Source organism: Hippichthys cyanospilos, chromosome 10 (assembly GCF_059441005.1).
Source record: "Hippichthys cyanospilos isolate Australia breed blue-spotted pipefish chromosome 10, RoL_Hcya_1.0, whole genome shotgun sequence".
Classification (NCBI taxonomy): Eukaryota; Metazoa; Chordata; class Actinopteri; order Syngnathiformes; family Syngnathidae; genus Hippichthys; species Hippichthys cyanospilos.
This window is the reverse complement of record NC_142378.1, coordinates 5,151,533-5,173,550: the sequence shown is the minus strand read 5'-3', so window position 1 is coordinate 5,173,550 and position 22,018 is coordinate 5,151,533. Positions and strand designations below refer to the sequence as shown.

At 40.5% G+C, this 22,018-nt stretch overlaps 2 protein-coding genes across 2 annotated transcripts in view; both read right to left on the bottom strand.

The window, feature by feature from the left end:
- The window catches only part of lmo4b (LIM domain only 4b), a 30,362-nt gene extending 26,745 nt beyond the window's left edge, over positions 1–3,617 (bottom strand). The window contains exon 1 of the mRNA XM_088426338.1: positions 3,441–3,617. The gene's annotated coding sequence lies outside the window, so the exon portion shown is untranslated. The remainder of the gene's footprint in view (positions 1–3,440) is intronic.
- Positions 3,618–13,353: 9,736 nt separating this feature from the next.
- On the bottom strand, positions 13,354–19,229 carry LOC148416716 (heparan sulfate 2-O-sulfotransferase 1-like). The gene is made up of 7 exons (XM_088426586.1): positions 18,650–19,229; positions 17,346–17,593; positions 16,167–16,252; positions 15,959–16,097; positions 15,793–15,890; positions 14,815–14,972; positions 13,354–14,266 (listed from the first exon to the last, which is right to left on the bottom strand). Exons 1-7 carry the CDS (start codon positions 18,771–18,773, stop codon positions 14,040–14,042), a joined length of 1,080 nt encoding a protein of 359 aa, XP_088282712.1. The 5' UTR covers positions 18,774–19,229; the 3' UTR covers positions 13,354–14,039.
- Between the last annotated feature and the right edge of the window lie 2,789 nt (positions 19,230–22,018).

Genomic DNA, 22,018 nt, shown 5'->3' with positions numbered 1-22,018 from the left:
GTCTAGGTCGTTTTTTAGGTGTGGGAGGGGGGGGTGCTCACCCTATGTAGATTGCCTTTAACTCTTGAATTATCAAAAAAAAAAAGTCAAAAAAAGAAAAAGGACGTGCGCGGAACAAAGGAGGAGTGCTAAGCGTAATAGGCTCTGTGTTTGGCTGCGGGGCTCTTTACAGCCATTCTAATTAAGGCCATCCAGAAACAAAGGAGCTGGATTGAGGCACTTTCTCATCAGAGTCTCTCCATGAGCCTCTTTTGTCATGAACACACAGCCAATTACAAAGCTCCACAATGGGCGAGCGGGGAGGCGGCGGCTCCGTGTGTGTTTTTTCTGAGGGGCTGTCCCCGTCAAGACTCCGAAGCTCCAAAAGACTCCGGTGACTCTGCAGTAAACACTTTGGCCGAAAAGTCATTACGTTAGTCTCCAGTTGACGTTTTTCAAAAATATGCATTCGTGGATGCCTGCTTTTGTGTGTGTGTTTTAGTGAACGTCCCCTGAATGAACGCTTCCCTCGAAAGAGTCAAAAGTCCCATCGCGAACGCACGTTACCTTCCAACAAAGACGTTAGCAAAGACATTTCACCTTCATCGGATATGCGAAAATAATCTGTGACGTTTGGGAAATTTTCGGCTAATCTTCCTTTGTCTTTCATGTTAGCTAAAATGCACATGTACATAAACGGATTAATGTTAGCAAAAAACGCGCGTGTGCTGTTTAACTGCTGTTTCCAAAGACATTTGCTATCCGTCGGATATTCCGAAACAATCTGTAGTGTTTACGAAAACGTACGGTATCTGATAATCTCTTGCCTTTGTTAGCAAAAACACATATGTGACGTTCAACTGATGTTTGCGAAAACATTTAATGTTCATCGGACATTCGAAAACAATCTGCAATGTTTCCGAAAACGTACATCATCTGATAAACGTACTTTGTCGTTCATATCAGTAAAAACGCATAGCTAAACGTTCAACCGATGTTTGTGAAAACATTTCATGTTTGTCAGACATTCTAAAACGATCTGTAATTTTTATGAAAATGTACATTATCATCTGATACGCTTACTTTGTCTTTAATGTTAGCAAAAACACGTGTTGTTCAACTGTTGTTTGCGAAGACTTTTACTGTGCTCAAATAATCTGTAATGTTCACGAAAAAGTTTGTTATCGTCCCACGATCTTACTTTCTTTAATATCAGCAAAACGCATATGAATCTGAGACTCCAAATTGTGTCGATTTCCAAACGCATTGAAAACGTACATGGCGCGAGTGCAAATCGATTTGGACTTGATGACGGCGATATTGGCGGCGGTTCTTGTAAAGCAAACAGGAATTCCCCCCCGAGATATGCTCTTGACGACGCAATTAGCGGCCAAAGTCAACGCCGTGCTGGCGGCACCTTGATTGTGTGCCCTCCCCCCTTGGCCCCTCCCAACCTCCAAAACAATCTCGGGGCCAAAGTAAAGACAAGCCCTTCTTTCATTTCCTCTCATGGCTCCCGCTTGATCCCCCCCAAAAAAACCGTGTCGCGCGGGCGGTCCGGGAAAACACATATGGGGCTGACGCGCCTCAGTGTTAGCGTTTGGCCGTGGACCAAAAGAAAAAAATTCTTTTCGCCACCGCTGTCTTAAGTCTGGCTCACGAGTGAGCGTAAAATGGTTGTTCTTGGAGACGTTTGCCCGTCGACGTCTAACAATTTTAAGGGGATTGTGTAATATGGCTAATGTCCTACAGTGATTGCATTTTTTTTCTGTGTTAAATCAAAAATGCCCTTCTAACTTTGTAAATTTGATGTTAACCATTTCCTTTAAGCCCTCACAATGGTTATTGCCCCCTCTAACATTCCTGCTCTTTCCTTATAACATAGCTTTTGTTGTTACATATTTCCTTTAACCCTCTTAAATGTTTTTTTTTTCCCCTTCTAACCTTCATTCTGGCAATATTAAAAGTATGACATCAAAATGTCATAAATAATACCATAGTAACATCATTATATTTTTATATAAATGTATAAAAATCTGTATTATACATTATATATTATAGTACATAATAAATAAGCTTTATATATATATATATATATATATATATATATATATATATATATGTATATATATATATATATATATATATATATATATATATATATATATATATACACACACATATATATACACATATATACAAATATATATATATATATATATATATGGTAATATATTTAGACACCGTGAGTGAGACAGTCAGTGTGACGTTGTAAGACCAATAGCGTTCACGTTACTGCCACAAATATCTACTGATGATTGATGATGTCGCTACTGTTGATTTTATTGACGCAATTAAACGAGAACATTTCTACATACTCAATGGCCGGCATGTCGAATTGCTCGTAAGGCGAGAGGTTTGTTCGTAAGCGGAGGACAAAACTCTCCCTGATCCACGCTCGTAAGGCGAATTGTTCGTAAATCAGGGTGCTCGTAAGCCGGGGGCCGACTGTATATATATATATATATATATATATATACACACATATATATACACATATATACAAATATATATATATATATATATATATATATATATACATATATATACACATATATATACACATATATACAAATATATATATATATATATATATATATATATATATATATACACATATATATACACATATATACAAATATATATATATATATATATATATATATATATATATATATACATATATATACACATATATATATACACATATATACAAATATATATATATATATATATATATATATATACACATATATATCTTTTTATTGATTCTGTATTTCCATATTTCTTTCATAAAACGATGCAAATTACACTTGGGCGATGCTAATATTTGAACATTTCCGACAGGTGACCCGAATGGGGTAATATATCATAAAAGGCATCCTATTGTGCATCGCGTTGCATACAGGCAACGGCAGTAAGTGGCCGCGTCTCCGCGCATGAAGGCTAACTACCCGCGGACGGGCGTGGCCTCATCAATCTTGTGGAAGTGGCGTGGCGGACGCTTGGCCTGACTGTCACGGTCAGGCCGTGCAATCTGTCAATCAGACACCGCATTTACAAAAGCAAAGCTCGGCTGCATTTATGAAATATCGCCGCGTACGCCCACTGTATGTCTTCACAAGATTCCAACCAAAATTTGAACGGATGAATGGAATTTTCGTACGTCGACATTGTGAGCAATGATTCCAAAGTTTCATTATGTTGGATTCATGGAGCGTGGGAAATATGAACGCTAGCTCGAAAATGGAGGACACGGGCGCCAATTCCGCTCATCTTTTCACCGTGCGTCTTTTTCCTGTTAGCAGACAAGAGAGTAGCCGCTCTCCAAACAAGTCTTTCTTTCATGAATGAGGAAAGTGGAGCCGCTGGCTAATGCTCTGAAAAAGGAAGAGGCAGACCTTTGTTTCCCGCTTCCTGGATGACAGGAAGCGCGGGACGGGCTGGCCGTTTTGATCGGGGCCCGCTGACGGACGAAAATGAGGGATCACAGAAGATCATAGTGGCGCTCGATGACAACGGGGCCAATTTGGACGTCCCGCCGCTTCTGTTGGCTGGCCAAAAGCTGTCTGAGAATCCTGGGAACGCGCGACGCGCCTTCCCACTGATACTCACACACATACACAAAAATGCATACACCAGTTAGCCACGATTTGGACTGGAAAAAAAAAAAAAACCTTTTTTATTTCCTTGTGAAAACGAGGCTATGCATTATATATATATATATATATATATATATATATATATATATATATATATATATATATATATTTTTTTTAATTTATATTAAATTAATTATTTATATATGTAGTGCCACCTACTGGTGAACCAAGGGAACAACTGGGAAGTAATTGTGACTTTATTGTCCCTGAAAATATGACTAATATATATATATATATATATATATATATATATATATATATATATATATATATATATATACTGTATCTATATACTGTATATATATGTTGACATTTTTTGTCAATTATTATTAAAGTTTATAGCTTGTTTTGACACAAAAAAAATGTGTTCACCACTAAAATTCTACACACTGTCCCTTTAAAAAGAAAAGTAATTGTAAATAGGTTCATTCCCAAAAAATTGCTGCTAGTAACACAAAGGTAATTTTTTTTTGCGGTAGGGGCGCACAAGCAGAAAAACAAGACATTCCAAAGTGTCCGTTTCAGGGGCAGATTAGGCTGCGCAAAGCAAAACAATGGCCGCTCATGACTTTAGGCGAACACATCTGCAAGTGATCTGCGGCAGGTGCAAACACGGCCACCTTATTGGATTCAGATTTTCGCTTTGCTTGACGTTACCTTACCCGTGCAAGATCTGGCCCCGCCCCCTCCTCTTTTACGGACGTAAAATCATCGTGGCCATTCTGACAAAGGATTCTCTTCTCTTGTAGATTGGATCACCGAAAGGAGAAGTCCAATGTAGGTCTGTAGAATTAAAAAAAAAAGAAAAAAGCAACAATTTTTTCATGAATATTATGTACGTTAGATACGTCAAAGAATCCTTCTTACAGAATTATCATGAATTATCAACGTTTAAAGCTTTTTTGTCATTTCATTGATTTAAATTTTAAATCTCAAAATGAATCTGCACTCTAAGGTGGTGAATGAGAGTGATTCATCGAAAAATACTTTACGACAGGTCTAAAAAGTAAAATAGGTAAAAAAAACAAAAAAGGTAGGTTGCATTTTTCATTCAAAAAAAAATCGGTAACATAAATACGACTTTTTATCCAAGACATCATAATCCAAGCACACGTTCCCAAACATGCTACAAGCATGAAAATCCCTCCCATGGAGCCGGCAGCCAAATTGAAGATCAGCCTCCTTACCTCCCCAAAATAAAATAAAAAAAAAATACATATCTGCTTATTTTGTGTTGAGCGGTTTATTTTTCCGATTTATCTGGCAGGATTGGCTCCGTCACTGATGAAGCCTTTAAAAACCTGAAGGGAAGCTCTCAATTTATCGATGACACAGGAAAGTTGACGGGTATGATTTTGTAAAAACGCATCATATTTTTTTTTTTCCAGGAAAAAAAGGCTTTGATAAGAAAGTCTTATTTTGGACATTTCTGGAAAGTGAAATGAGTCCCGAAGCTGACATGGGGAAAAAAAACAAAAAAACAACTAACTTTCCTCCAGAAAAGTGTGAGAACGTAGCAAAACCTGCCATGTTTTTGTGCGTTGATAGAGAGGACTCACCCGGGAATTTCTGGAGGGGAGAAAAAAAAAATCCTGATTTAAAAAAAAAAAAAGAAGAGAACGTAGGAGGAAATCCAGAGTGGGGATATCGTAATGAGTTCCACCTGTTTCCTTGAAGCCGGCTCCAGTTTCCCTGTACAAACGCATGCAGATTAGCCATCAAAGACCCCCGCCGCCGCCAACGCGGTTGCTCAATGGGCCCTTTGTTGCCCGTTGTCAGGAAGGGAGGGGGCGGAGGAAACGCAAACAGCCCGGCCACTTGTACAGTACGGGCAGGCCTGTGAAGACGCGCCAAGGCCATCCTTTTGGATCCGGGCGGCCGTCTTGAGGTCACGCCTGAAGTTGCCGGGGGTCAAAGACCAACTTTGCCACCAAATTTCAGAACTCGGACCCCCAAGCCGGTATGAGTCGAGAACGTGGAATTTGGTAGGCAAGAGAAGACCTCAACTTTTCCGTCAAAACAAAAGTTACTTTCGATAGAATGTTTTCTCGTTTTTATCCACAAGTGTCAACGTGCAAACGGAGGTCTTGATTGTTTCACGTATAACACTTAAGAGTGACAATATTGACAATCACAGACTTGAAGATGCAAAGTTTTTTTCAGTGTACAGAAATTTACGAAACACATGCGTTACGGCGAGACAAAGATCGAAACTAGTTTGCTCGTGTATACGAAAACGCAACGGCGGAGCGAATTCAACGTTTGTAGAGGTCACTTTCACATTTATTTGCTGCGCTTAATTCCCTAAAACCTTGTCACCATCAAAACAAAAGCTACTTCCGATTTTTATCCGCAAGCATCAAACCAAAGTTGTGACGACGTTGAGAATCACATACGTGCAAAAAAAACAAACAAAAAAAACATGCGTGACGGTGAAACGAAGCCCTAAATTTCTTTGGTCATCGTGTAAACGGGGGTCGTGATTGTTTCACATATCGCTAAACGGTAACAACTTTGACGATCACAGACATGCAAAAAAAAAACAAAAAAAAAACATGCGTTACATTGAGACGAAGCCCTAAAATACTTTGCGTTTTGGCCGAATGTACGGGAACGCGACGGCAGAGCGAATTAAGTGCAAACTTTTCTTTCAGGTGAATTTCGATGATCATTAGGGGGATCGGCTCCTTTGTGGCATCTGCGACAACTTCCTGACGAGATGATTAGCGGAATCATTTAAGGTCGCCATAGAGGACGGACACGGGCGCTTATGCAGTGTCATGGAATGCATCTCGCCAAGAGTACGCCGGCGACGAAGAGGGAGGGGAGGGGCGAGAGCGGGAGAAGCCCGGACGCCATTCAGGCGCTAATTAGAAAAATTAGATCTATGAAAGGCGGCGAGTGATCAAGGCCTTGAGCCCGCGCCTGTGTCGCGCCGCAGCCGCACAAAGAGCAGGCAACAATGAGGCGGGATGGAGGAGAAGGGACGGCGGGGGGATAGCAGATAAATAATTTAATCCATTATCTACTCTGCAAAGCTCATCAGCACCGACGCACAATGGATTCAATTGCTGATTCTCTGCCAGCCTCCAGCAGGACCAGAAAGGGAAGGAAGGGGGGGGGGGGGGGGGGGGGGGGGGGGGGGCAGAGGAGCAGCAGCAGTGTTGGGTGTCTTCTTCCGCCAAGGTCAAACGACAATGGAGCAATCTAATTAAGAGTTTCCCGCACGGGGTCAGCCTCGCCGCACAGCCTCGTATTGTCCATTAGCTATTACATCATGTCCCACCTGTCAGTGAATGACAGATGCTTATTAAATGTCCCCCCCCCCCGTATTTTCCTCGGCGGGTTTAATTGATAAGAGTGTTTCTATAAAGCTGTCCGGTTTGAATACGGACGTCGGTCACGAGGCATAATGGCAGTTTTGTGCGCGCCCCGAAAAAGATCAACTTTTGTTCGCAGAGATTTAGTGGACTCCGGAGTGTACCCCGCCTCTCTCGCAGACTTAGGCTAAGCTTCCGCGTACCTTCCTAACAAGCAATGTTTCTCGGTAGCTAGCTTGCGGGGGCGGTGCACAAGTAGGCGGCGAGCCATTAAAAACAAATGGCACATCGGAATTTTCAGATTCGAGTCAAATGAGTCATAGCGGTCCCGATGATTGCACGCAGGACTCTCGGATGGCTACGCTCACATGTCCGAACGTGGAAATCGGCAGTGTACCGTATTTTCCGCACTATAAGACGCACCCAAAAGCCTTCAATTTTCTCAAAAGCTGACGGTGCGCCTTATAATCCCATGCGCCTTATACGGAGACATAGACAAAATGTTCAGGTTTTTGGTTGGATTTTGATTTTTAAAAAGTTTAATACCTAATTGATCCTATTTATATTCTTTTAAACTTTTAATTGGTCTTGGCGTTCATTTAAACTGTCTTTTGAAGAAATCAAGAGGTATTTTTCCCATTTTTCAGATAGTACCTTCCACAAATCATTTTTCATTTCTGATTGAAAGGTTTGACTGACTGATATTGCCTTTAGTGCAGTTCCATATAGTGGATGCATGACACAATCCCAGCCACTACTGTAGCTTCTATTCTATGCACCTTATAATCAGGTGCGCCTTATAGCGCGGAAAATTCTGTAGTTGACAAATTTTTCCCCCTGTAACGTACTCATGGACGAGCAATTGCTGATTGGGTGCAGTGAACTAGTATTTCTATTAACGTTTTGGATGTCCTACTGCGTGAGTACGCATATCCAGTCAACAACGTTAGCGAATACAGTACTTGCTTTCTCTTGTTTCTCTATGTAGCTATCAATCAGCGGATGTGAGCCTTTCTTTTATACTTAGCACAACGTAACTAGCGGGCCGACATCGGGAACACGCCGTCAGAAAGTTTATTCGGGTGACTAAATTTCCCATGATTCTTTGGGACGGGAAGCAGGAAGTAGTTCTGAATCAGGTATGACGTGATAGTGAAACCGTTCAAATTTCGTTTTAATCGACGAATAAATCGCTATGACAACGACGGGATCGACATACGAAAAAACGGGACGCGGGGGACTGGCCAAATCTGTCGGGACTCCAGACTCAAAACGGGGACCGTCCCAGTTAAAACAGGGCCCTACTCACCTATGTAGAATTTAGCTACTAATCTTTGTCACTAACATGCTGCCTATCCTACATACTTAGCTAGTCGCTATTCAGCTATATTACTAGCATATGACCTAGACGCTAGTTTGCTAAACAGTTAGCAAAACATGTTGAGTATCTGCCAGCTTGGTTGCTAAGTACTAGGATAGGCAACATGCTAGTCACAAAGCCTGTTAAGCAGCGACAAGGTGTCAGATGAGCCTAATCCAAGCGATATCATTCGGGCGTCCAAAAGCAGAAATATGACGTTAGTAGATAATCAAATGATTAGTCTCGTGATGCTAGCATTTAGCTCAGTACCGCCTAAGTGCAGCCTTAGCATAGCCAGCCATTAATCCTATTGGGGGGGCCTTTAATGTGCATCAGACCAGAAGGCAAGTATCCATTAAGGGATGAATTTGGCCCAGCTTTATGATGGCGTCCATCATCTTTTTCCCGCCCCCCTCCCCAGCGCCATCCATCATCTGCACCGGGGCTTTCTTGGCCCGCTGCCTCCGACACGCTGGCTTCCATTTTACCTCCCGTTCGGATACATTTGCATAAAACACGAGTCGGACACGCCACCCGGCGACCCATCGGCGACCGGTCGGCGGTCCCCTTTGGCCATGCGGGGGCCCGACAAGCTGTCTCCGATCTGCTCTGTTTGCTTTATGGAGCAAGAAGGGCTCGCAGTGTGAAGTCTGCGCTTAGACCAGGGGGGAAAAAAGATTAGGATTTTTTTTTTCACTTTAAATGAGGCATTAAATTCCATGAAATACATATTACGGAGTGGCGGATCGCACTCGTGCTCTTGTATGAGCTTTTATATGGGCTACACGCCGTTATCTAACATCGGTGCATACTCGCTTGACATTTCAAGAATAAGCTATTCAAAAAATGTCCAGTCCGCGATGTCCAACGGGTATTCCACAAAAAACGCACACGTATACAGTATATACATGGAGTACATACATATATATGATGCGTTTTCACAAAAGACGGGCATATGTTGGTAAAAATCAAACATTGAGATTGATATTCAGTATTCCACACAAATTCTAAATCTACACTCAATGCCCTTTAAACCGACATACAACACATTGAGGTTGGTTCGTCAAGTTGGAATTCCGAGGAAGGGGCATGCTTTTTGGAGAAAGCCCAAAATGGACATTTCTGTTGAAAATACAGATTTTTGTCAGTAGACTTTTGTCGTAAATATGTGACCTAACGTTCATTATGTTGAAAACAACTGATATTTTTCGCATACTTTTGACTTTTTTTTTCTTGGGAAAAATAGCTGATAGCTGATTTACATGGTAATGGGGGGGAAAAAAAGGCTCCCTAAATCCAACATTTGATAATGTTGATATTTTTAAGGGGGGTTAAAAACTTCTCAACGTCACTGCAGTGGTCATCCAAGTTGATGATTGGGCAACAAATATTTTTTTAGGATAAAAATGGTCACTTTGAGTTGATTTCAACTTTCGTCCCCCCTCAGACAGCGACAGGTGGAACCCAACTTTTTTGTGCTGGTGATGGAAGGGAGTCTATTCTTTCATTTAGGCAATTTGAGTGTATCTAATTGTAGAACACAATATTCTGTGAGTCTTGTAGAATCAGCCCAACTGCTCTAAAAAGGCTGGAACTAACTTCGTTTTTTTTTTTTTCCCCACAAAATCGCTGGCACTGAGTGCATAAAAAAAAAGAAGACAATCTCGCAAATCGGACTTATATTCACGAAGTAAATTGTCTTAAAAATCTAATATCACAAAATGTCCCCGGTACGAAAGTGCGGCTTAAAGTGGTCCAGATGACGCCTGTGTTGACAAAAGAAAAGGTCCTTAAAGTGAGATAAAGCGCAATGGAGCCATCGCGCTCACGTTGGAGAGTCTCGTCATTATTTTATATTTTTTTAAAGTGTCTGGTCACAGAACATTCTCCCCATTCTACGCCAGTGGCATCATTACACGCAGAGCGGCGGAACAAATTGTCCGAGACCAAGTGAGAGTATTTATGTCCAAGTGAGCCTAATGGTATCATTTGTAGTGCTCATGCTAATGTGCTATTAGTGTGTTCCACTGGGCCGAGCTCAGGTGCATTTCGGGGGAACTCGCTGAACCTTTTCAGGCCTCGCCGATGAGGAAGATTCTACAGGCGGAGGCATGGCGACCTCTACTGGCGGATGAAGGAACACGCTTTTTTTTTTTGCACAATGTGCGCTAAATTGATGAAGGCGCTTTAAAGGGACACCGTGTAAGATTTAGAGCGTTTTTCATTAAAAAGGAATAAATTAAACCAATAGAATTTTCAAAAACTTGCAAATAACTGTGCTCTTAAAGCCCAACAGTATATTTCAAATATATTTGTAGGTCTAGTTATCATTATATTACAAGGGGAGTGGCACTTCACTGTAGGCGGCCATGTTTGTTATGGCTACTGACAATGGTAACTGCAGCACCTGCAGCACTTCCTTCTGTCTGTAATGAAAAACGCTCTAAATCTTACACAGTGTCCCTTTAAGGGAAGTTTCAAGTTTGCAGAACGACGACGCCTGAAGTGGGATGTATCCGATTTCCCACTTACCTCGAAAGCAACATTTGGACTTTCATAAGCACAGACTCATCTTCTATTCTTTGACTTTCAACTTGATTTGAAACTCAACATTGTTGTGCTTTCTTCCCTCGATTTCTTTTGGAATAAATTGGAATTTCAACTGTCAACTCTGCTTTTTATTATGTTTGGTCAGCTACAGGCTTCTCTCTAATTTGACTTCCGGGCACCGCCAATATAACCGAGGCTCTCCGTGAGACTGTAGCCAATTCTCTTGGAATAAATTGGAATTTCAAGTGTAAACTCTGCTTTTTATCGTGTTTGGTCAGCGACAGGCTTCTCTCTAATTTGACTTCCGGGCACGCTAATATAACCGCTACTCTCCGTGAGACTGTAGCCAAAGGGATGCAAAAGGGAATAGATAACAGTACAGTTACTGAAGATGTAATAAGGTTTAACAATTTAAGATTTAAGTAAAGATGTGTACTGCCCGTGGCATGTGCATTTACATCTAACTTTTCCGTCTGGCATGCAATTGTACAAAAACTTACATCTATGCTTTGTTTTTTTGTTTTTTCCTGCTTCTAACACAGTCAAACATGACATCTTTTCATCAGCCGTGTCAAAATGTGTTCTTAGTATATGCCATAAAAATGTGGTCGGCGGGCCACAATTGGGCCCCGGGCCGTAGTTTGGACACCATTGCGTTACATAATTTACGATTGCCATTTGAATAGCTGCCAAGTGTACCGAGTGATGCACATTCAAAATATTTCTATCAAAGCTTTGAATAGCTGTCCACTGCAGTGGCTGTTTTGCATTGAAGTAAAAAAAAAAAAAAAAAAAAGTACTCTGGACTTATTTGAATGAAAGCAAAAAAGCAGCACGCTGTTGACTGAAGAGGCCTTGAAAGCGTGATTGAATTGGTTGGAAACGTTGTGTTCCTAATTAACCTTCAAGCTCATCAGCCACAATCAATAGTTTTTCCCTCTAATTGAGACAGAGTAATTATCAGACTGTATTCATCTGCTTAATGAAACAATGTTCCAATACGCCTGCGGCAAAAAAGCTTAATTGAGTTCCATTTTTTTCCCCTCCCTGAGACGGCCCAGACTTTCCTGTTTTTTTTTTTTTTTTTTGCAGCGAATAGGTTCCACGGACCGCTGGAGCGTGAAACTCCTCGGGCGGGCGGGCGGGCGGGCGGGCGGACGCGAACCTCACTGGCAGACTTTTGTGGCTCATCCTTCCTGCGAGACGCATTGGAGGGTCGGAGTTGCTCAAGTGCACCCTGATGACTGACATGCAGACATTAGGAGGGAGGACTTTGCTGAGCCTTCAGGAGGGACAAAAAGGATATTAGGGATACACTCAAGACTCACACACAAAAACATGATAGTTATAACCTGACGACTGCCATATTATGCTGAAAAAAAGTTGCAATTTTAAAAAATGTTAAATAGTTGAAATGTTCCAAGTATCAAGTAATCAATAAAGAGTAAATAATTTGTCCATAATGATTTTGATAACTAAATTCGATTAGTACATTTCAAGATACATTTTCCAGCTGCGAACAGCTGAAAGGTAATGACCAATCACTGCACAGCTTGTGAATGTCACATGACCAACGAGTGAGTTTCAGCACGTGATGCCAATTTCGGCCTACATTACGTGGAAAAGAATGTTCATAAAGATATTAATCGCACATAAAAATAGTCATCATTATTAATCATAGACAAAATATTAACTTTTTCATGCTGAAATCTCAATGTGACATTATCTCTAACAGAAGTGTTTTCTATTTTAGAAAAATGTCGCCATCTAACGACAATACATCTGTATTACATACACTTGAATTTTTTTCCATGTTAATTTTAGACCTATTTTTCTGACTTTTTGAAAATTAAGTTGCATTCATTTGGGGGAAAAAAATGTTTGACGAAATAATGACTTTTTCCTTGAAAACATCTATAAAATTCAACAAAAAATATAAAGCCTTTTCTCTAAAGTGTACATACTAATTTTTTGTTGTATTCCCATTTTTTTCTTTTGTAAGAAATTATTCTTTTGATTTTGAACTGTGTTTTTAAATCACATTTTCATTTCCCTAATGTGACCTTTTACTGCAAAAAATGGCTTAATAAGAGGACTATGTCAGAGGTACTTTTTGTTTTTGGTAAAATGTCGCCATCTAATGACATTACACCGTATTACATACATTTAAAACATTTATTTTTATTTTTTGAAAATGAAGTTGTAATCTTGTAAAAAAATTATTTGGTGAAATAATAACTTTTTGTCTTTTTAATTAGGGATTTTCTCTAATTCACATTTTTACGTCTATAAATCTTTTTCCCTCTAAACTCAGGTGGTTTGTATACTTTTTTTCTTAAACACTTCATTTTCTCGTCAAAATATAGTGCAGCTCTCATACTTATCTGCATAAAGCAGGCTGACAATAAAATCAAAGACAACATTTCGAAGTAGGCGTTTATGTGTGAAATGAAATGGGATGTGATGAGAAATACACACGCACAAAGTGTTTGTTTTGAATGGCAACGCAAGAAATGGTGCACGCGTATGAGTAATCCTCGTAAAAAGGCACAATCAGTTGTACGACCCTGTACTTTCCGCTTGCGTCGTCACGCTCCAAAATCCATCTTGGATGGATGCCGCCATCGCTGCGGATGACGTCATCATATGTGGACAAAAGTATTAGGAAATCTTAGTAAACTTTAGCTTTACAGATTCCATGTGTTCATTACAGAAGATGTAATGAACTGCAGCTTTACATGAGAAAAGTAATGAGTTACGTGCGAGGTCCCAATACTTCTGTCCACATGGTACATATTTGTGCAACTCACCGTTGGGATGTCCATGTGGTTCCATGTGAGCTTACATAAAGTGACATTTGGTCCGTCAAAAGCAGTTTGTCCACATTTATGCAGCTGTCTTAAAAGTCTCACTGTGTGTTTTTGTAAACAAGCTTGAAAAATGTAGCGTAGAAAAGAAATCCTCATCAGTCCGATGAGCTTGCCGGTTCCTCAGCAGCCACTCGGAAGGTCCTAATCGAGTCGCCTTTGTAATTAAAAAAAAAAAAAGTTACCTGTAAACAGTCCCGAAATCCAGCATGTGTGTGTTGGTGGTGCTCCTCAGCGTTCCTCAGGTGGCTTTGGGGTAGATCTTCTCATAGAAGAAGCTCTGTGGCAGCACGAGAAGCTCGCCGTCCTTCTCGCGGACGGCGTGCGCCCGCACGAATTGGAACTGCTCCAGCGCAAACTCGTAGAACTCGTTCTCCATCTTCCAGATCTTGGATTGCTGGAGTTTGCCGATGGTCTCGCGGGAGAGGGGCTTCTTCTCGGTGGTCTTGCGTAGGTGCGACTTCTTGCCTGGGAAAACGACGACAGGGCGCCGATGAGCACTTGAGCAAACTGGGCCGTGAGTAGGCATGCGGCCGCATCGGATTCTGGCGCTTTGATAAGCTTGCGTAAAGATGTTATGCTATCATAAAATGATAGCACTATTTTTGCCATGAAACACAATCTAATAAATCATCAAGCAAAACACTGAACATTTGGTACATTAAAAATGTGCACTATGCTTGGTAAAAATGAATAAATAATACATTATTATTCTTTTTGTTGGTTAATTGTTCTTTGCGGGCAATATTGCCCCATCATTGGTAAGCTACTTTAAAGACAAAAACATCACCCTTATCCTCCATGCATGCCAAGAAGTTAAAAAAATAAATAAAAAAACTACCAGTTTGACCCTAAAATTAAGGGTGTGCCCTATACACATGTGCGTCCTATATGTGGGGAATTACAGGAATTGTTTTCACAAAGATGGCTTGCTGAGTCTGCTCTGCAAGCAGCCAAACACTTAACGTTTTAACACAACAGTAAACTATCAACCATGTTAGCGTGGCAGTACTCACCCGTCTTGTAAAGCTCGGTGGCGCCCCTGAAGAAGCGCGGCAGCGTGGCCTCCAGGATCATGATGAAGTCCTCCAGCTCCTCCGTCACGCCCACCAGCAGGTACTCGTTGACCAGGTTGTACTTTGCCTGCTCAAGTGCCCAGCGGCTGCCCACGTTCCTGCATGTGGCACACATCGTCCACAAATGGTCAAAAGTCACTTGAGGAATTTCCACGTGTCGTTCTCATTCGTTTAAGTTTGTGAGCAAAATATTGACGCGAGCATTGTATGGTAGCAGTGAAGATTTTTTTTCAAAAAAAGAGGCAAAGGTCATGAGAGAGATACAGTTGTGCATTCAAAATATTGCCTTATTTAGCTTAATTCCAACATATGGTGGAAATCATCATAGACATGTTGACAAAACTAGCATCTGTGTTGCTCTCTTAGAAACGGTAACAAAAAAAAAATTGGATTTATATAGCATATTCTAGAACAACGGTTCTCAAACGGGGATCCGTGAGATTTGAAGAGCATTTTTGCAGATGTCAGCAAATCTTACTTCATGCTATTTAATGCAGTGACGGGAACAGCGTGTTTTTTTTAAATTAAGAGCAAATGAATCCAAACATGAAGCAAATGGTCATTTAGTTGTGCGTAAAAACATATGCCATTATTTTGTCAAAATGCACATGCTGGAAAGGGGATACTTGACTGAAAAAAAAAAATCACAAGGGTTACATCACAGAAATAAGGTTTCAAGGAAATAAGGACTCAAAAAGAGCACCCAACCTAAACAAATAATGCAATGATGAACAACTATTTGTGTGTGCCTTCTAGGTATTATACTGCCCTCAAGTGGCCAGGTGCAAACACCACAAGGAGTGTCACAATATCTATTGAAATGCAAAAATTGCACCGGAAACATCTTATTTCTCATCAGCCCTTTTTTCTTTGTTACATTCAATACAATATTACGGTGAGCTAGTTTTTAGCGCTTACCAGCACTCTGAATGGTGTCCACAGAAGAAGGGGATCTGCAACCAGAGTTTCTCAGGGGCGCAGTCAGAGCCACCGGATGCCACGCACTCGTCGAAGGTCTGAAAGACGGAGAAGAAGGATGGTGTGATGCGGCTCTCACGGCAGTCTCGCGGGAGCTAAGGAGCACCTTCTTGTCGCCTTGTTTCCTTCGCCGCAGGTTGGGCCGGTAGTCGTCCCCGAAGCGCAAGAAGTAGTAGTAGGACACCAGGCGCTCGATGGGGTCTCGCACCACGTTGATGTACAGGGGCTTCTCCTTGATGCCGTACCTACAGGCAAAAAGAGCCTTCCTGATGCTCTGCAAAAGGAGGCAAGAAAGCGGCGGCCACGGATCTCACTTGGCGAAGTCCAGATAGGCCACGTGGCCGTGGTAGAAGCCGGGCTTCATCCCTCGCCAGGACGTCACGTTGTGAACAAAACGCATCTGTGTTCCAAAGACAAAAGGACAATTTTCTTTCTTTTTTTTTTTTTTTTTTTTTGGCTGGGTTTTGATTTGGATTTTTGGTTGCCCCCTCTGTAATACCAAATGGCACAATTAAATCTGTTACAATTACTCCACTGCCGCTGATTTTGCATAAGTGTTTTTTACAAAACCAAGTTTCCCGATTAATTTATTATCCTATTTTCCGCACCATGAGGCGCATCGGATTTTAAGGCGCGCCTTCAATGAATGGCCTATTATAAAAAGTGTTTTCATGTGTATGCTGCACCACATTATAGGGCGCATAGAACAGAAGCTACAGTAATGGCTGAGTTTACGTTATGCATCCACCAGATGGAGCTGCGCGAAAGGGAATGCCAACCAAACAATCAAGATAACTCACTCAAACTTTTCAATCTGAAATTAAGACTAAAGACGATTTGTGGAAAGTACTGTCTGAAGAATTGGGAATTTTTTTTTTTATTACATTAAAGGACTGGTTAAATCAATGCCAATACAAATCAAGTTTAGAAGAGTATAATTTTGATTCAATTTAATATTAAACTTAAAATTTGGAATCAAATTGCCAAAAAAAAACCCTTAAAATATAATGTTCGGTTGAATTAAAAAGTTTCAAGATTCTTTTTATAAATTTGCACTGTCTTTTACAAAAACTCAGGTTTATACACCTTGCCCTCGTATAAATAGTTTCAAAATTGGGACCATATATAGCATATCAAAATTTCAAACAAAGTTAAAAAATTATAACTGAAATGCAGCGGTAAAAACGGAAGAATTTACATGGGCATTAAGTTATTTTATTTTTTCGTCCCCAAAAAAAGAAGGCTTGTGGTTTATGTGCTGTATGAGGCGCAACAGATTACAAGATTACAGATTACTAATACCTTTCAAATTAAGACCAAATTAATTGGAACATGAAACAATTTATTGCTAAATTGTTATAGTGACGTTTTTTTAAAAAACCTTGAATGCTTTTATTTTCATGTTTTTTTTCCATCCCAAAATGCTTTGCGCTGGTTTGAAGGTACTTGACTGGAAATGAATTTTGCTGTTCCTGACAAGCATGGGGTCAAACCTGGTCTTGCAGGGACATGACGGGGTTGTTCTTGGTGGTGTTGATGTGCAGAACGTGGAAGCGGTTCTTTGCGCACAGGTCGTATGCGATGTTGGTGAAGGACGTGCTGGCCGTCTTGGGCACCCGGTTGTAGATGACCACCGTGCCGTCGTTGTCGTCGTCCTCCTCTTCCGAGAGGCCGCGCCCGACGACTTCGCCGTGATGCTGCTGCATCGCTTCGGAAAGCTCGTGTCTGGCCATGGCGCGCTCTGGCAAATAAACAAAGTCCAATTCAACTGTACAGTATGTACCACACTTTATTATTGTCTTTAATGGGACACTGTGTAAGATTTGACAGTTTTTCATTACGGACAGCAGGAGGTGCTGCATTTACCATTGTCCATAGTCATGACAAACATGGCCGCCTCCGGAGAAATGCCACGCCCCATGTAATGTGATTTAATGATAACTCGACCTACGATAATATTTAAAAAATTATGTTGGTCGTTTTTGAAATGTATAATCATTTAATGTATTCCTTTTTAATGGAAAAGTCTAAATTTTACAGTTTCCTTTGAAGTTTATTAATCTTGTTTACGTCACGAGGTGACATATAAGGTATAGTTTACATGTAGACGGGTTCTTGCAAACCTCCGGCCAAAGTGGAGATTTGCCAAATCCTTTGGATTTGCGTCTGCATGTAACAAGCTTACACCGGAGATTTGCGTCATTGCTCTGCTCCTTTTTCCGCCAAAGACGCAGATACCAATGACGCCAGTGGACACATCATAGGTGGAAGGTTTCTGATTGGATAGAATTTACTGACACGGCTGCCACCCAGCGACTTGGCATACTTGCAAAAGAATGAAACTACACTTTGCTCGGTTTGTGTAGCAGCGACTAAACAATGGAATATAAACAGAGAATTTTTAACAAAAAAAAAAAAAAAAAAAAGGAGAAACTACGCAGTTTCAAATAAGTCCAGTTACGTGTTGACAAGGTCTAAGTCACTGTAAGGACATTAAATAATTATTTAATAACAATGTAATCCTCAAGTGTGGGCGTCGACTTCATAACAGACTTTACATCACTGGACATCTGATCACGTAGGTGTGGCTTTGGTAAACAAGACGTTTCACTAATATTGGTGCCATAAAACTAATTATTAATAAGAAATTAAATTGCCAAGTGTGTCAAATGTAATTAGCATGCATCTATTTTATTGTGTAAATTTTACAGTATAACTTGCTGAATGAAATAATCCTAGATATCATTTAATGGCCACTGTTGTCTTAATTAAAATTCCAACTCGATAAATACCTTACCTAGTTTGGCCCTGGACTCTTCCAGTCTTTGGATCTGATTCTCGATGAAGAGCATGGTGACGGCAAAAGTCAGCACGGCCAAAAGCTGCAATTTGGGCGGCATCATGACTCTGAAGAGCCCCATCAAGCATCCACGACCAGCATCAGCACCGTCCGGGCCGGGGCGAGGAAGCGAATGAGCCCTCGGTCCGGCCCGCTGCGGCCGTCAACGAACTGTCGGCCCACGCACCGTCGCCGCTAGCTGACGTTGACCACGCCACGTCAAACTAAAAAGATTACGACCCCACGATGACAGATTAAGATCTGTCACTTGATGCACGTTCGATTGGGGTTTAACTTGTTAGCTTCTATGTTACATGCTAGTCGTGTTAGCGTCAACTACACAACCCAGCTCACATTTCTATTAGAAAACGACAGCTTTTGGACGCGGTCGTAAGCTTAATGTCCACACGTGGTTCGTCTACTAAATGTGGAGTTGATAAAAACGTGAAGAAAACCAAGTCAAAAGAGAACGTAAACAATTGTTTTGGTCTTGTAGCTCGACTGCTAGCTTGTTGCTGAAAGTAGCGAATGAGACGTCATTTCCGTATCTTTCTTCTTCGTCTTCACCTGGAGGTACAGCATCCGGCGTTTGAGCCACAGTGCGTCACACATGGGAGAAAAAACACTCGGAATTATAGTCTTAAATATGTACTTTACTTAAATTTTAAGTCTCAATGAAGTAATTGTTTATTTATTTTCATCCCTAAATGAAATCACATTTCTACAATCTCAAATTTAAAATCCAAGATATGCAGAAATGAGAGTGTGGTACAGCGGTGAAATTAACGATGTACAAATAATGTTAATGTTCTCAATATCCTTTTTTTTAAATTGGTATCTGAGTACTTGAGTGTCTTTTCTGCACATTATATTTTACATTTACCGACCTTTCAAACTAGACAACTTTACTATCTACTCAATACATTGTCACAATAAGCTTGAAAAAAAACTTGTCTTCCCTGTGTACTTTGCATTTCATACTCTTGCTGTACTTATTTACGTAAGCACAGGAACGAAAGTTTTAAATCAATTTGACAACTAAATCAGATGATTTTGCCATCTCTGGATGCGATGGCGTATTTTGCCACTAGATGGCAGGAGATTTGCGTTAACGGAAAAAAATAAACCACTGTTCGGTATACATGTTACAAAGTTACAATAGCAGTCAAACGGCATAGTCATTTACACAAATTTGTCCGAATATGTTGTCCGTGACCCTTACAGTTTTTAATTGAGACATTAAACATTGAGAACAAGTTGTTCGTAAATTGAATACATTTTTTAACTTTATTAGCTGCAGATTTTTGCAATGTGCATTCAACTATGCTTTAGCTACATATTACGTTTTGATCAGTGTTTTTTTTAGTTCAATCCAAGTGAAAAAAAATCATTAAAAAAAAGAAGAATTCGCCGATCCATTCTTGCAGCACATTTATTACTTCCATTAATTGTGCCCATCAAGAAATGTGATTTCACACACGCCTTTTTTAAAGCCTTTAAAGTCTGTTCCGTGGGAAATGAAGACACCTCCCGGAGGGCTAAGAGGAAGCAACACTCGTCACACTGCAACAAAGCCTTTATTAACCCGCAAAAAAAAAAAGAAAGAAAGAAAAGTGTACACTCCGCCGAATCAATGGCGTGGAACGAAAGCGGCGGGCAATTAGCACATTGGCGGCGCTAGCGCTGCAGGCCGGCAGATAACGCGGCGCACAAGCGTGGATAAACCGTGATGACCACTGCGTTTACTCACGATAACGCTAATAGGATAAACAACACATTGCTCGTTTGCTCCCTGATGTTTTGTTTTGATCATCTCTGGTGTGATGGCCTCAAACATGAATTCCTTTGTTAGCATTTGTTTTGTTTTTTTGTCCCGCTGCATGCTCAAGTGAAATTAATTTCTCGCTGCAACAACAGTTAAGGGCAGTACGATGACCTAGCATATTTGCCTCACAGTTATGGGGTTTGGATTTTGAAGCAGAACTTGATCGTTGGCCGCGAGATAGCGAGACCAGGGCAACTATTGGGATCGATTTAGGCAATTAGCTAGGTAGCGGCTAGCTTGTTAGCTGTGATGTTCTAGCGTTGCTTCCAACTGGCTAGCTGCTTTTTAATGCTTCATTGATTGTAGCAAGCTAGCTAGTTAGCCGATTTCTCGCTGCTTTTTGTTTTTCCATATACGGTATCTAGATTAGGATGACCGAAAATAAAAACACACTTAATCAAACATTGATTTATTTAATTCCATATTTAATTCATTCTTGAAACATCGATTTATTCAATTTACATTTAATTGATTCACGACACACTGAATGAGACATTGACTTAATTTAATTACACATTTTTTCATATTAAACATTTAATTAGTGAAATATATAATTATGTAATCAAACGTTTAATTAATTCATGACCATTTTATTTAATGGTACAATTAATTAGTTTTGGCACTTTCAATCCTCCATAAAAAGTGGACAATGAAATAATTAAACAGACAAATAATTATCCACTCATATATTTTATTAAATACAGCATAGTCATTGGTAATTTAATTACTGAAAAATACATTTGATGTCATATTGATTCATTTAATTACATATTTATTGAAATCATTAAACATTTCATTAATTAATGAACATTTAACTAATTATTTAACGGTACATTTATTGATTAATTTCTGCACATAAGTCCTCCGTAAACTCTTTAAAGTTTCTTGGACATAAGTTTACGTGCGATCGCGGCAAACTAACTGACCAACCAACCTCGAGGCACATTTGCAGGACTCGAAATGTTCACTTTTTGAAAAAGATCTGAAAGCCTTCCTGTATACGAATGTCTTTCTAGCGTAATGTTTGTGTCTGAAAATAAATGGCCCTGCTAGCACCCAGCCAAATTGTCGCTACTATGCACGCTAGCATCTTGGCTGACAAAAGGCTAAAAAGCCCCAAATGAGAGTCCAGACAAGCGCGACCTGCTGCCGCATAATCTCCCGTCATTTTCCGCTGTTTTTGTCAGCGCTCGGGGGAAAAGTTTTGACAAAGACGCCAACTTGGGATTTTGGGGAGCGCAGTCAAGAGCTTCCATTAGCACCGGGCCACAATACGAAAACACTAGAGGAAAAAAAAAGACGGAGAGGTGTTCAGGAAATGATGAAAGGCAGTGTTAGGAAATGGTGCAAAAATGCCCCATTTATTTTCTTCAGCTTTTATGAAAAATAAATAAATAAAAAGCTTTTGCAGAGGCGCAAGGTGCATTTTACTCATATAACCGCTAGAGGGCAGGCAAGGCCTTGTCTGAAGGAGGGAAAGTGCTCCAAAGGCCTCTGATGCA

Bases quoted from the DNA above. Each gene is read 5' to 3' on its own strand.
- LOC148416716 (XM_088426586.1), bottom strand. From the start codon at position 18,773: ATGGGGCTCTTCAGAGTCATGATGCCGCCCAAATTGCAGCTTTTGGCC. The intron at 17,594-18,649 runs GTAAGGTATTTA...TTTATTTGCCAG, and splicing joins AGAGTCCAGGGCCAAACTAG to AGCGCGCCATGGCCAGACAC. The intron at 16,098-16,166 runs GTGAGATCCGTG...TTTTGCCTGTAG, and splicing joins GCCTATCTGGACTTCGCCAA to GTACGGCATCAAGGAGAAGC.